We start from the raw sequence: 14,333 nt of genomic DNA, 5'->3' as shown, positions 1-14,333 counted from the left end.
ATAGCATTAAGCAGATAGAGTTAATCAAAAATATTTCATTTTTCTTGCATTACATTATCCTGATTGTTCTTATGCAACAGTAAGTCTTCGTAACTCAGTGCTGTATGTGAGGGAAACATGCTGAGGTTTTGCTTTAATATTGGGCAAATGACCAGAGCTAATTTCTACTAAATTCTTCTATTTTGAACAAATTTAACTTTATTCAACTTTCCAGAAGCTGAGTGGGACCCAATTCCATACAAATCGATATAATATTTCCTCAATGTTTTCTTTTTCTCTTTTTCTGTTCTTTTTGTTGTTATTGTGCTGTTAGGAAAGACATTTTTTCTGGAAAACTAATACTAGAAGCAAAGTTTAATATTTCCAGAGTGAAAGACAGAGATTATGGAACATATTCATGTGCTGTATGGTCTTTTGGAGTGAAAGAAAATGTAGCATACGTAATGCTAAAACGTCCAGGTAACTGTGTATAAATCTATTTTTCTGTGTATCTTAATTGTAAATGTATATTTATATAACAGAGAGAAAAGATGCTTTGCATTGTTATAAAGGGTACTTAACTAATAAAGGACAAACAAGTGTGCATGAGACTTTTGCTAATCTTTATATTTCCCATTATTAAATGCATTTTTTTTCTTTTTGATGTAAAGTTTCACATAATTGTTCTGGGATGGAAGGAATAGACTGGTACTTATTCTAATCTAGAAACAGTCACTGAGCTCAAATGAGAAGGGGGATTGCAAATGGCAGCCACATAACCAATTAAAAGAATGAATTATATTTTATTACATTATGGGTACTGAATTGTATAGAAATAATAATTTTAAAAAGTGTGATGTTTAGGAATATATTGCTGAAGTATTTTCATTTTCTAAAGCTCTGCTTAGTTCCATGGTCTAAAACAGCCTTTCTCAACCAACCTGGAGGAACCCTTGAAATATTTTTCAGGCCTTGGGCAACCCCTGCATGTCCAGACTCAAATATAAGGCCTGAAGTTACAAAAGTATTATATTTGTTTCATGTGTAGGCCTTATATATGTGTTCTGAAACTAAAAATAAAGAATGAAATTTACTTCCTTAATATGAAACCTGTGCTTGTTTTTTGCTGCACAAATACTCAATTCTGGGCCAAACTTGAGATAAGCACACACAGATTTCGTCTTCAACTGAAATAAGATGATTTCTGTCTTTGCTTTTGACACTTGCTAAACAAGAAAAAGCTTGCTCATACGTGTAAGAAGGTGAAAACTGCAGTAAAATGTTCAGTGCCTTCCTATGAATGGCAGGGTACTCTTTTTTCTTTTCTTTTTTTTTTAATAATTTTTTTTATTTTTAACAACGAACACAAAACATACATAAACAAACAAGAACATAGAAAAGCATAAAAAAAACATCTGCCATTTTATACCGTGTGTCAACCAGTTACCAACTCGTTGGTGCCCCTTTCATAATCTTAAATTCTCATATCTATTCAAAATATACTTGTGTACTTATCAATTAACAATTATTAATCATTCATAGCTAATCTATAGAATCATTTATTACAAGAAATTTTAACTTTCAATAGGATTAGTAGTACATTTTCATCTATCGATTATATGTGTATATATATAATAATTGATATCAAATTTCTATTGTAAAATTTCCTAATCCATTACATTACTATATTTTCTCATCCAATCATTAATAAGACAAATCCCGTGTCATATAAAATTACTTATCTTCTTATTCTAATTTCAAATCTCAATTTAACTCATCTCTGCACATTCCATAATTTTCAATAACTTCCTCCTGCATAGGTACTTTTTCATTCTTCCAATTCTTAAAAGTTACAGTTCTAACCACTATCAAAACATACTTAATTCTTCACTACATGTTTCAACAAAAATGTCTCTAGTTTAAAATCTATATGTTACTATATCCAACCATGTATAAATTTTAGTCTAATCTCTTAAAACATTTATAATCAAATACAATTTTTAACTATATATCTCAGTTTTATACTTTATTCCAGCGCTTGCATAATTTTAAGTTCACCCTTTTCATTCAATATCCCAAAACATCTAGCTATTTATTCCTTTTTCTATATTATTGGATAAGAGAAAGCAATAATAAATGTCCTTTCAAACATTCTGCTTTTTGAAGCTTCTGTCAGTTCCATCATTGTTGTATTCCCCTCATTTTTTCTTTAAGCATCTGAAGTGGTTTCTTTCAATATTGTTTTACTTCTTCTTTTTATACATTCTCTTAGTACGATTTTCCATTATAATCTTGTATAATCTTTTTCTCACCCTCAGTACCAAGAACAAGTCTGTCCCTCTTCATTTATCAGTTGATTAACCCTTTTAATTCTCAGTTTATAAGCCTCAAAATAATTCTGTTTAATGTTTCTGATTTCTTGTGCTATTTCTTCCTTTTCCATTGATCCCGTTTTATGTTTAATTAAGTCCATTTTAGCTTTAATATCTTTTTTTCCTTTTTTTTGCAGGAATTTCTGCAGCTCTTCTTCCAGTTTTTTATAGTCATCCTCGATAGTTTAAAAATCTTTTTCTGCATTGTGTTTCTCGTATAGTCTATTATCTTGTATAAACCTTCATTGAATCAAAGGATTCTTTATCTTTGTTCTTGCCAAGAGAAAGAGAAAAAAAAGCAAAAGAAAAAAAAAAAAGAAGAGGAGGGGAAAGGGTGGATCTCTTTAAAAATCCAACTGGGGGGGGGGGAATAGAGAGCAAAGCAGAGCTTCTAGCAGAAAGAAGAGCTACTGCCACTAATCAAGGCTCTTGTGACTAACTCAAACTTTCCATCTTGATATTTTCAAAGTTGCTTTCAACTCCACTTTCTTGTTTATAGTTATTCAGATGGCACCTGTATAAACATGCACATCCCACTATCTTTTTAGAAAGCCCAGGGTCCTTGAGCATGCGTCACAATGGAAGAAAAAAGGCACTATGTCGAGCCTCTAGATGGCAGTGCAACTTTCTTTCATTTACTTTCTCTTAACTCCACTTTCCCCATTTCAAAATCAAAAAATATAAATTTCTTATAACAATAAAGAAATCTTAGTCAAAAAAGAGGCTTAAGATAAAGAATTATTGAGTATTAAAAAGAAAAAGCCAGTCCAGTTAAAAATATATATTTTTTAAAAGAAAAAACATCTTGCCAATTCCACTAAAAAGGGAAAGTTGAAAAAAAAAAAGATTTTTTCCCCCTTTTTTTATTTTTTTTATAAGGCTCAATCTTGCCGCTTGATCCACTTTTCTTCACTTTTAAAAATCTCTTTAAGTTACTTAAGGTGTTCTCTAAGAATAGTTGAATAGTAAAGGTCCATCTCACCTGGTTGACACCCCTCTCTTTCTTCTTCCTTTGGAGCTGTCCCGGCTTTCGCAGCCATTTTTGGCTGCCTCTCCTCCGCCGGCTTCAAGAGCTTCTCCCGGGATCAATCTGGGACTTGCGGCGTCCCCGAGATCCGCGGGACGCGCCCTTTGCGATCGCCATCTCTACGGGACGGCTTAGGTCCATCGGGACCGTCCGGGGGGGGAGATATCGGCTGCAATCCTGGGAGCCCAGGATCACCCACCGTACCGCCGCGACGCCAGCTCCGCCCCAGGGTACTCTTTTTTCATAGAAATGCAAAACTTGTCCTTGGACAGATCAGTGAATCTCATCTTGAGTGTACGATCAGACTGTAGCTCACAAAGTTCTTCCTCTTCCTTCCACGTGAAGTTCTCAGACTGAGCAGAAGATGCACAGAAAAGATCCCTCACCCAGTCATACATTTGTATTGAATGGGGGGGAAGTACTGATCAGTTTTGTTCTGCAGGACTTCCTGGTGGTTCTCAATTAGATTTAAGACTTTCTGGTATCCTTCCTCACTCTCAAGCCCAAACAGCAGTGGAAACATTTCAGTGTTTCCGTTTCCAACATGATTTTTCCAAATATTCAGTTTTCTTTTAAATCCACGAATCTTGTCACTTGAAGTCAAAACATTTTCTCCAGTGCCTTGCAGAGACTTGTTCAGCTGGTTCATGTGATGAAAGATATCTGCTAAGTATGCTAGCTTCTGCAACCATTCTCCATCTCAGCAAAATGTAGAATACTATTTTCTTGAAAATATTCTTGCAATTCTACATTCAGCTCAAACACCCTGTTGAGAACTCTTCCTCTGCTGAGCCACCGTATTTCTGCGTAACAGGAGACTTATGTGCCCTTTGTCCAGGTTTTCACACAGTTCTTTAAATATTCTGAACTGGTCTTTGTTTAATAAAGTTAACCATTTTTGTAGCATCACCCAGAACTTTTTTCAGTTCATCTCCAAGAGTTTTTGACACCAGCGCCTCTCTGTGAAGGAAGCAGTGTGTTGTGACAACATCAGGATTTTCTTTTCTTGCAAGAGAAACAAAACCTCTCATGGAGCCAACCATTGATGGAGCACCATCAGTACAGATGCCAACACAGTTTCTCCAAGATAGACTTTTTGTTTCCAAATGTGAAGACAAAACATTAAGTACATCTTGGCCTTTGGATGTTTCTTGTAGTTCTTTGCAGCAGAAAAAGTTTTCTTGAATTTCACCATCACTTACAAATCTTACAAATGCTATAACATGACATTTATTGGTGAAATCTGTTGACTCATCAACTTGGATAGAAAAGCTGTTGTTCTTCAGTTTATCACACAAAATCTCTCTAGCATCATGTGACATGTCATCAATATGCCGACTTATTGTACTGTTTGACATTGGAACCTTTCCCATTTCTTGTACTGCACCTAGTCCTAGCATTTTTCCCACTATTATTTTACATGCTGGCAGGATTACTTTCTCACCCAAAGCATGACTTTTACTTTGCTGTGTAATAAGTTCTCCAACTAAATAACTTGCTTCTTGGGCTTTTTTAGTGACTGTCATTTTATTAACAAAAGCTTTACAAATACAAAATACAATACAAAATACTTTAATGACCAAGTATAAAATAAATACAAGGAATTTGTCTTTGGTGACGAACAGCAAGATCAACGGTGCATTTGGATAGCAACAGGAAATTAATAAATAGTAACAATAACACTGCCCCAGTAAAATAACATTTCCAAAGGGAGAAGCCACTGTCCAGCACATACTGAGTCATGTAGTGTTTAACAGAGCAATGGCACAAGGGAAAAAACTATTCCGATGTCTAGATGTTTTAACATATGGTGCTCTGTAGCGCCGTCCTGAAGGAAGAAGTTGGAACAGATTATATCCAGGATGAGAAGAGTCTGCAGATATCCTCTCTGCCCTCCTTTTGACCCACACAGTATATACAGTGGGGCAAAAAAGTATTTAGTCAGCCACCAATTGTGCAAGTTCTCCCACTTAAAAAGATGAGAGAGGCCTGTAATTTTCATCATAGGTATACCTCAACTATGAGAGACAACATGGGGAAAAAAATCCAGAAAATTACATTGTCTGATTTTTAAAGAATTTATTTGCAAATCATGGTGGAAAATAAGTATTTGGTCAATATCAAAAGTTCATCTCAATACTTTGTTATATATCCTTTGTTGGCAATGACAGAGGTCAAACATTTTCTGTAAGTCTTCACAAGGTTTTCACACACGCTGGTATTTTGGCCCATTCCTCCATGCAGATCTCCTCTAGAGCAGTGCTGTTTTGGGGCTGTCCCTGGGCAACACGGACTTCCAACTCCCTCCAAAGGTTTTCCATGGGGTTGAGATCTGGAGACTGGCTAGGCCACTCCAGGACCTTGAAATGCTTCTTACGAAGCCACTCCTTTGTTGCCCGGGCGACGTGTGTGTTTGGGATCATTGTCATGCTGAAAGACCCAGCCACGTTTCATCTTCAATGCCCTTGCTGATGGAAGGAGGTGATCACTCAAAATCTCACGACACATGGCCCCATTCATTCTTTCCTTTACACGGATCAGTCGTCCTGGTCCCTTCGCAGAAAAACAGCCCCAAAGCTTGATGTTTCCACCCCCATGCTTCACAGTAGGTATGGTTCCATTCCACCCCCATGCTTCACAGTAGGTATGGTGTTCTTTGGATGCAGCTCAGCATTCTCTCTCCTCCAAACACGACGAGTTGAGTTTAGACCAAAGCGTTCTACTTTGGTTTCATCTGACCATATGACATTCTCCCAGTCCTCTTCTGGATCATCCAAATGCTCTCTAGCAAACTTCAGATGGGCCCAGACATGTACTGGCTTAACCAGGGGGACACATCTGGCACTGCAGGATTTGAGTCCCTGGCGGCATAGTGTGTAACTGATGGTAGCCTTTGTTACTTTGGTCCCAGCTCTCTGCAGGTCCCCCCGTGTGGTTCTGGGATTTTTGCTCACCGTTCTTGTGATCATTTTGACCCCACAGGGTAAGATCTTGCGTGGAGCCCCAGATTGAGGGAGATTATCAGTGGTCTTGTATGTCTTCCATTTTCTAATTATTGCTCCCACAGTTGATTTCTTCACACCAAGCTGCTTGCCTATTGCAGATTCAGTCTTCCCAGCCCGGTGCAGGTCTACAATTTTGTTTCTGGTGTCCTTTGACAGCTCTTTGGTCTTGGCCATAGTGGAGTTTGGAGTGTGACTGTTTGAGGTTGTGGACAGGTGTCTTTTATACTGATAACAAGGTCAAACAGGTGCCATTACTACAGGTAACGAGTGGAGGACAGAGGAGCCTCTTAAAGAAGTAGTTACAGGTCTGTGAGAGCCAGACATCTTGCTTGTTTGCAGGTGACCAAATATTTATTTTCCACCATGATTTGCCAATAAATTCTTTAAAAATCAGACAATGTGATTTTCTAGATTTTTTTCCCCATTTTGTCTCTCATAGTTGAGGTATACCTCTGATGAAAATTACAGGCCTCTCTCATCTTTTTAAGTGGGAGAACTTGCACAATTGGTGGCTGACTAAATACTTTTTTGCTCCACTGTATTTCTTCTACAGAAGGCAGGCGGGTTGCAATGATCCTTTCTGCAGACTTAACTATCCGTTGGAGTCTGAGTCTGTCCTGTTTGGTTGCGGAATCAAACCAGACAGTTATAGAGGAACAGATAACAGACTCAATGGTTCCCCTGTAAAACTGTACCAAGAGCTCCTGGATAATTTAAACTTCCTAAGTTGCCACAGGAAGAACATCCTTTGCTGTGCCTTTTTAATAATAGCTGTAATGTTAAACGTCCATTTCAGGTCTTGGGAAAGTATAGAACCCAGGAACTTGAAGGACTCTACCACTGATACCAGGCTGTCGAGTATGGTAAAGGGAGGAGTATTAGAAGGATTCTTCCTAAAGTCCACAATCATCTCCACGGTTTTAAGTGTATTCAATTCCAAGTTATTACAACCACACCACAAGACCAGTTGTTGAACTTCCCGTCTATATGCTAACTCATTTCTGTTTACTCTGTTCTGTGATTCCAATAGCCATTTAAAATAATCAGAACTTTTACTTGTCATGTGGCTGTGATTTGTAGTCAGGTGTCTTTTTAATTTTGCTGGAGCCATTGCTGCATTTTTCATTTGTTTGCCACAGATGAGGCGCAATGGAATAGGACAACCTGGATCACCAGTCCATATAAAACCCATTGATAAATAGCTTTCATTGTAAAGATGGACTTTTTTTTAATCCATTGATGTACCACTGCAGGGAAATGCCTGAGAAGATTTAAATTCTTCATTATCATTATCATCTTTAAACTTATCAGTATTGTCTGTTCTAGAATCCTCCTCTTCTCTCCCATACTTCCTCTTCAAAAATTGCCACATTAGACCCTCAGGCATGACTGAAAAAATGCGTACGAAATTTATTTAAAATAATGGGATAAAATAACGACAGGAAAACTGCAGGGAAAAGATGTGGGGGGAGAGTTTTTGTTTTGGAGCTATTTTGGGCTACTGTTAAGGGCATGTACAGTTTTTGAACAATATATCAAACTGTCATGAATGATACTGCAAAATGCATTGCAGGGACACAGATGACACCTGCATGCTAAGTTGGGTTAGCTGGCCTCTTCCCCTCTCTCTGCACTAGGAGCGCGTCAATCCAATTTCTCCTTTATTGCTCCCTTTTCCTCCACCTCTCCCAAGGACCTCTTTGCAAAATTAGAGGGGGGCTGATGCCTTGCAACCTCCAACACCCCTCTCCTTAATATTTGAGGAGTCCTCAACCTCTCCTGAAATCTTGGCACCCTGATGCCAAAGCCTTCACCACCACCACTTTTTTCCTTCCAGCCTTCCCCACCCAGCCCTGGATCTGCAGAAAGGCAGCCATGTGCCCAGTCCCAGATGTGCAGAAAGGCAGGTGTCTGCCTGCTGCTGAGAAAGGCAAGCATGCACCCAGCCCCAAATCTGCAGAAAGGCAGGCACGTGCCTGCTAGGAGAGCCCTGGTGGTATCGCTGACTCACATGTGCCCTCTCACCACCTGTTGCTTCTCCCTTCTGTCCTTGGCTGACTCCTCTGCTCGGCGCTCACTCTTCCATTCGGCTCACACTTGCACTCCTCCACTTGGCTTACACTCACACTACTCTGCTCAGCTCATACTCATTGGCTCATGCACTCCTGTGCATAATCCTCACCCAGGGTCTGTGTGTGCTCCATGATCCCCACCCCCGCCTGGGGTCTGCACATGCTCTGGCAGGCCAACCCAGAGTTGGAGATTGGAGAGGGGTTTTTTTTGGTCTCTGCTTTTTTTAAATCACAATTTCCTAGAGGAACCCCTAGGGACCTCTCACAGAACCCTAGGATTCCATAGAACCCTGGTTGAGAAACTCTGGTCTAATGGGAAAAAATGTCACTATATCCCTAAAAAAGGGAGCAAGTGTTGACGCTTGTTCTGTCTAGAAATATTTAGGCTAGACTAGGAAGAGTGGGTGGGTCAGAGTTAGATAATGCTGCTAGAAATTATTGCTAGTGCTTTCCACAGGCCTTCTCAGTGGCCCTTGTCTTCTATAATTAGACAGTGTCCATGGAAATGCCCAGAGGACAGATTAAATGAAGTAGATGGTTGCATATCCCCTTTTGAAACAATGCTCCACCCAAGGTCAGCTGAGCATCAACATGCTGGCATTCCAGAAAGCTTTTTGGAGTTTGATGGTATAATGGGTTCTGTTCCTATAGAAAGCAATTGTTATGACTGTTTTTCCTCATTGTATTAGTGGACCAAAAGGTTTATTTTGTTGTTGGCTTTGTGGTGTTGTTATGAATTTGTTATTTTATTTTTGTATTATCTGTAAACCTTTTTTAAACTCAGTGGCCCATCATTTGCAAGAATAAATAAATAAATAAACTTAGAAGCTACAATAAGAAGTAATGCCAAGCATCAATGGCTTAATAATCTGCCATTTGACAATAAAAGGTGTTAATTGGATCACGTCCAGTTAGTTTCTTAGATATAAGAAGCCTCTTTTCAAAGGAATGAAATATTTTATGAGAATTTGCTTAGAAAAATAAAAGTAAAATAGAAATTATATAAAGTTGGCTTTGGTAAGAATGTCTCCTGTTCTTCTTTTTTTGCCAATACAGGTCCAAGGTATCAGATTTATCTAATTGGAGGATTTGTTTCACCATTGTTTGTTATACTAGCAGGACTGCTTACTTACAAGTTTTTCAAAGTTGACATTGTCCTTTGGTACCGGGATTGCTGCCCACATTTCAATAAAGGAAGTAAGTTCAGCTTCAGTAGTTTGATGCCCTCTGATAGAGAAGAATGAAGCTTTTGATGGCTTCTAGACAGTTTGTAGCTTTGCTTCTATAGCTGGTTTTGTGTCTCACCGTTTCTGCCCAATGGGCAGGATTACAACTTATCATTAGTATAAAGGACATACTTTTGTGATTTTAGCATTCTGTGATTGCATTGATAAGATAAGAACTGTGAATTATCTTAAGTGCTCCAATGTTGGGTTGTTGATTATAAATCTTGTGGGATTTAATCTCTTGAGATAAGCTACTTCTGAGAGTAGTCATTCAGAGCAGTTGGGGGCACACTAGAAACATTGCTATCTTCCTGTTATGAATAACAGGCAAATACTGTAGTTCCTGGGGAGGAAGAGAAGCCTTTTCCTCTTATATAAACAGCCTATGTGATAAAATTGTGAACTATGCAGTGAGTCCACACTAGCAAGAAAGGTTTCTTATTACAGATGTATTCAAATAATTGAAACCAAGGTGAATGACAGAACTGAATTTCCTTGGTTGTGTTATATACTGATTTTGTTCAGAAGTAGAATGCTTGAGAAGAGCTGTAATTTTGAATTGTATGGATTTTTTTTTCTCAATTAAAAACAAAGCAAAACAAAGAGGACATGATTTGGATGCTTCTCCAGACTCTTACCTCTTGTCTTGTATGGCTAGGGAAGGGCAGAGGAATACAGGAAAAACAAACTTGTATGAAGTCTTGTATACTGATATCCATAAACAGATATCTCCTTTGTATATTAATCATCCCAAGAAAACTGCAGGGACTTGTCCGGGCAGTCACTAGGAGTCAACACTGACTTGAAGGCATAAAATGAAATATTTCTTTATTTACTAATTACAGGTACAACTGTGTTCCAAAATGGCACCACAGTGACATTAATATTGTGAAAGGAATGGAAAAAACGTTATAAATAGCCATATTTTGTTTAAGATGTATTCTGAAAGATGAGATACTGTGTTTTTATTAGCATCTTGGCTTTTCTGTAAGGAATTTTAGCTCTAAGATACATACAGCAATGTTCACCTGTATTATCTTTCTAACAACCCAGTGAAGTAGACAAACCCAAGATAGTGATGGCACTAGATTACTCAGGAAGCTTTAGTGAGTTATGATTCGAAACGCTGCTGGCCTGATGTTTTAATCCTGCTGTTCCAATTGCCAGGCTTAACCCATCCCAAACAGTCCTAAACTGACTTCCCAAATACCATTTTCAAGCTATTTGCTAATTTGACCATCTTGGGCTGTGGATTTCCCATCCTTGGAATATTGTATTAGAACATCTGACTGGGGATAGAAGAAATTTGCCTCCCAGAGTCTCCTCTACCTATTCCTAATATTTAAAAAGTCTGAAAAAAGTACGCTGAAAAATTTCTGTCCACTTAGTGGTGTTATTACATCACAAGATGGCCTACTGTGGCCCTCCAGAAGGTCAGGAGGCTATATTGTAGCCCCTGACCACTCAAACATTGCCTATCCCATTTTCCAGAACTATATATGCCTTTACAAAATTGTACATTTAAAAAACAAAGTGTGCTGAAATCCTTGTATTTTATACAAAATGAAATTGGAGATTTCAAAATAAAATATAGTATCCACCAGTCTTTTGGAATGGTTCCCGTTTAAATTGCTCTTGAGCTGAATCTCCAGATTTGCTCCAAGTTATTTATATAATTTGAATTTGTGATCATTAGTCTAATCTTAATCTTCAGTGTGTTAGATGTTGAATCATGAAAAAGGGCAGGAAATGTTTGGTTAATGAGCTTATGATATGTGTTTTTTTCACCATAATCTGTAGCTTGCTTAATAATAATATTCATGCTGAGTTCCATCTGTTTAATTAGTAATGATACATGCTGATATCCCTTGATGTCTTTTAGCTGAATGTATTTATTGTCTCAGCTAATAATTCAGGCACATGAACTGCAGTTTTCTATTACAAATTATCTCTTTTTTGTTGGCTGGAAAAAAGTTGTATCTGAGATAGACCCAAACCATAAATGGTTTCTGTTGGAAAAGTTTTGGTTAGCACAGAGTACTAAACTTGGTTTATCTCTTTCTTTCTTTCTAGTTTCAGATGGAAAGATCTATGATGCATATGTGTTATATCCCCACAATATATCAGGCTACATATATTTGACTAATACCTTTGTCTTAAAATTATTACCTGAAATCCTAGAAAAACAGTGTGGCTACAAGCTCTTCATTCTTGGAAGGGATGATGTACCAGGGCAAGGTATGTATTTTTAATATCTGTGCTTAGAATTTGTAAATAGTTCCTTAAAGGGCAACTCTTAGGTAAATGTATTGAAATACTGATCTGGTGGTAATGCTTGTATTATAGCATTCCTGATTGGGGTTTAAAACTTGTACTGCTTTGAGAACAAACATAATCATATACTTAAGGAGTGTATTGGATGTGGATAAAAGGATTCCAGCTGCTGCAGTTAGAACTGAGTTGGGTATGTATACACTTGTTCAAGAATTAGGGCATATAATTATTGGTGGAAAATGTATTCTGTGGAAATGGATAGAGTCCCAAGATTGTTCTTGATAGAACAGACTAAACTTCATTGAGACTACTCCGGGATAGTACAGTTTACAAATTACATTAGGAGTTGTGGTATTCCTGCCTCTGGCTTAGCAGAACCTGAGCAACAAGAAGTTAAGAAAATGGTCACAGAAAGAATTTCTGATATAGAATCTCAAAAGATGTAGCTACGGTGAGTAAGGCTGGTATGTTGAGATGGATGAGCTGCTACAAATGTAATTTAAAATTGAAAAATATTTAATTACCAAAATACCCAAGTATCTTAGGAGAGTGTTTCCCTGTGCAAGATTTGAACAACTAGATACAGTGGTAGAATATGGAAGGTTTAATCAAGTCCCCTATCATGAATGTACATGTATTTGTGGTGTACCAGAGACTGAGGATATAGCACATACATTATTTGAGTGCGATTGTATAGCATAGAGAGAGATCATTATTTTAAATCATATATTTATACGACAATGGCTGATTGGTACCCCATACCTTAGAGCAACATGTTTTATGTGTGGTTAGAACATAAATATTACATATAAAATGGCCTCCTTTTTGAATAAAACAGTGCAATTCAGAGCTGCATATACAATATAGATCTGATTGGGGTAAATCGTAAAAGGGATAAGGACACATGAGTTCAGTTTTTGCATTAGTTATTTTGTTACGGATAGTTTCAGTGAAATTTTTGTATTGTGATATGGCCTTATGGCTAATCAATAAACTGTTATTGTATTGAATTGTGTAGCATTCCTGATATCACCAGGTAGGGCTGAGAAGGAACCCATCTCAAACCCTGAAGATCCACTGGCATTCAAAATCTGGTAATTAGACAGACCAGTGGTCTAAGACAGGATCTATTTGTTTGTTTAAATGTGGAGGAAAACCGTCTATGATACTATATTTTCCTGGAGGAGGGTGGAATTGTCTTATCAGCTTTCAGGCCTCATTGGTATTTTCTTCCATTGCATCTCATCTTCCTATGAAAACTCTGAATAATCTGTTCCTTGGCTTTTCTCTCCATTCTGTTCTATGACTTCACTTTTTGGATTCATGCGTGCCTTGAGCATTTATCTTATCACTAAAAATTACTTTGTCCTTAATATTTCTTCAGTGGAATTCACCCTCCTTTGGACTGTCTCCATCTTTACTGTCAGCCCCAAGATGTAGACCAGACCAAGAAAACAATTTCACATTATGACTAAAACTACTTTTATTCAGATTGGCTATAGTAACAGAATCTTACAAGTCTGCTTATGGTTTACCTCCTCTCAAATTACTGTGAATTAGGGAGATGTCTCTCTCTGACATTTTCACGTTCCTCCTTCATTGCTTGGGCTTAAGCAACGTTTCCCTTTTTGTTGCTTTGGTAACAGATCTCCCTCCTGTTCGTCAAAGCCATCTTCTTTACTCTCCACATTTATACTTTCCCTTTTGGATTCCCAGTTATTTATATGCCTTGAATGTAGTGCTGTCTCAGTACCTTCATGCTGTCAAGAATGAATGCTGTTGTTCTTCTCTTTCTTTTTTTGTACTTTTGTTTTAATGGCAATATGAGAACTACTTTCCTCTAATAAAATGTTGAAAAGCCTACATCCATTGACTCATTCAAGAATCCTTTCAATATCATATGGCTGGAATTGTCTGAAAATTTGGGGGTATGGTTTATCCAAGTGTCCCCTTGATCTGTTCCCACAAAGCCCTAGTTTTGGATTTTATTCTTGCCATCACAGAATCAATATCTCCACTGATCTGCCTCAGTTCTTACTGCAATCAGTTATGTATAAATTACTTTAAAACAAACAAAAATGTTTAATATCAGAGCTGTGCAAGGACTGCTTAATGTATTTTATAGCCATACTGTTAGCTCTAGAAGAGCCTGATCCATCTTGTGTTCATGAAAGGGATGGCTTGTCCTGATTTGCATTTGAGGCTGGATTGTGAGTTAGAAAATAATGAGTTTGCCCTCCATTATCTAATGTGGAAGAAGCGCAAATGCCTAATAATGACTGTAACATTTGTATTAGAATTCAATGAAATTTGCAGGAAAGTTAGAGACTTCTGAGCAACATTTACCAGTTTTTATACCCATCTGAAATGGAGATTTT

General features: G+C 37.6%; 1 protein-coding gene across 4 annotated transcripts in view; it reads left to right on the top strand.

Annotated features, from left to right (window-relative positions):
- The window catches only part of LOC103053425 (interleukin-1 receptor type 1-like), a 38,899-nt gene that overhangs the window by 21,714 nt on the left and 2,852 nt on the right, over window positions 1–14,333 (top strand). For all 4 annotated transcript variants that reach the window (XM_088136590.1, XM_088136588.1, XM_088136589.1 and 1 more), the window contains exons 9-11: window positions 314–459; window positions 9,512–9,652; window positions 11,755–11,919. In XM_088136590.1, coding sequence (XP_087992716.1) covers window positions 314–459; window positions 9,512–9,652; window positions 11,755–11,919 — 452 coding nt within the window. The remainder of the gene's footprint in view (window positions 1–313; window positions 460–9,511; window positions 9,653–11,754; window positions 11,920–14,333) is intronic.

This window comes from Python bivittatus, unplaced genomic scaffold, assembly GCF_059951505.1.
Source record: "Python bivittatus isolate LINGU-HERP-01145 unplaced genomic scaffold, Pbiv_v1 ctg000060_np1212, whole genome shotgun sequence".
NCBI classification, from domain to species: domain Eukaryota; kingdom Metazoa; phylum Chordata; class Lepidosauria; order Squamata; family Pythonidae; genus Python; species Python bivittatus.
The sequence above is the reverse complement of the archived record's forward strand: the minus strand, read 5'-3'. Positions and strand labels throughout refer to the sequence as shown.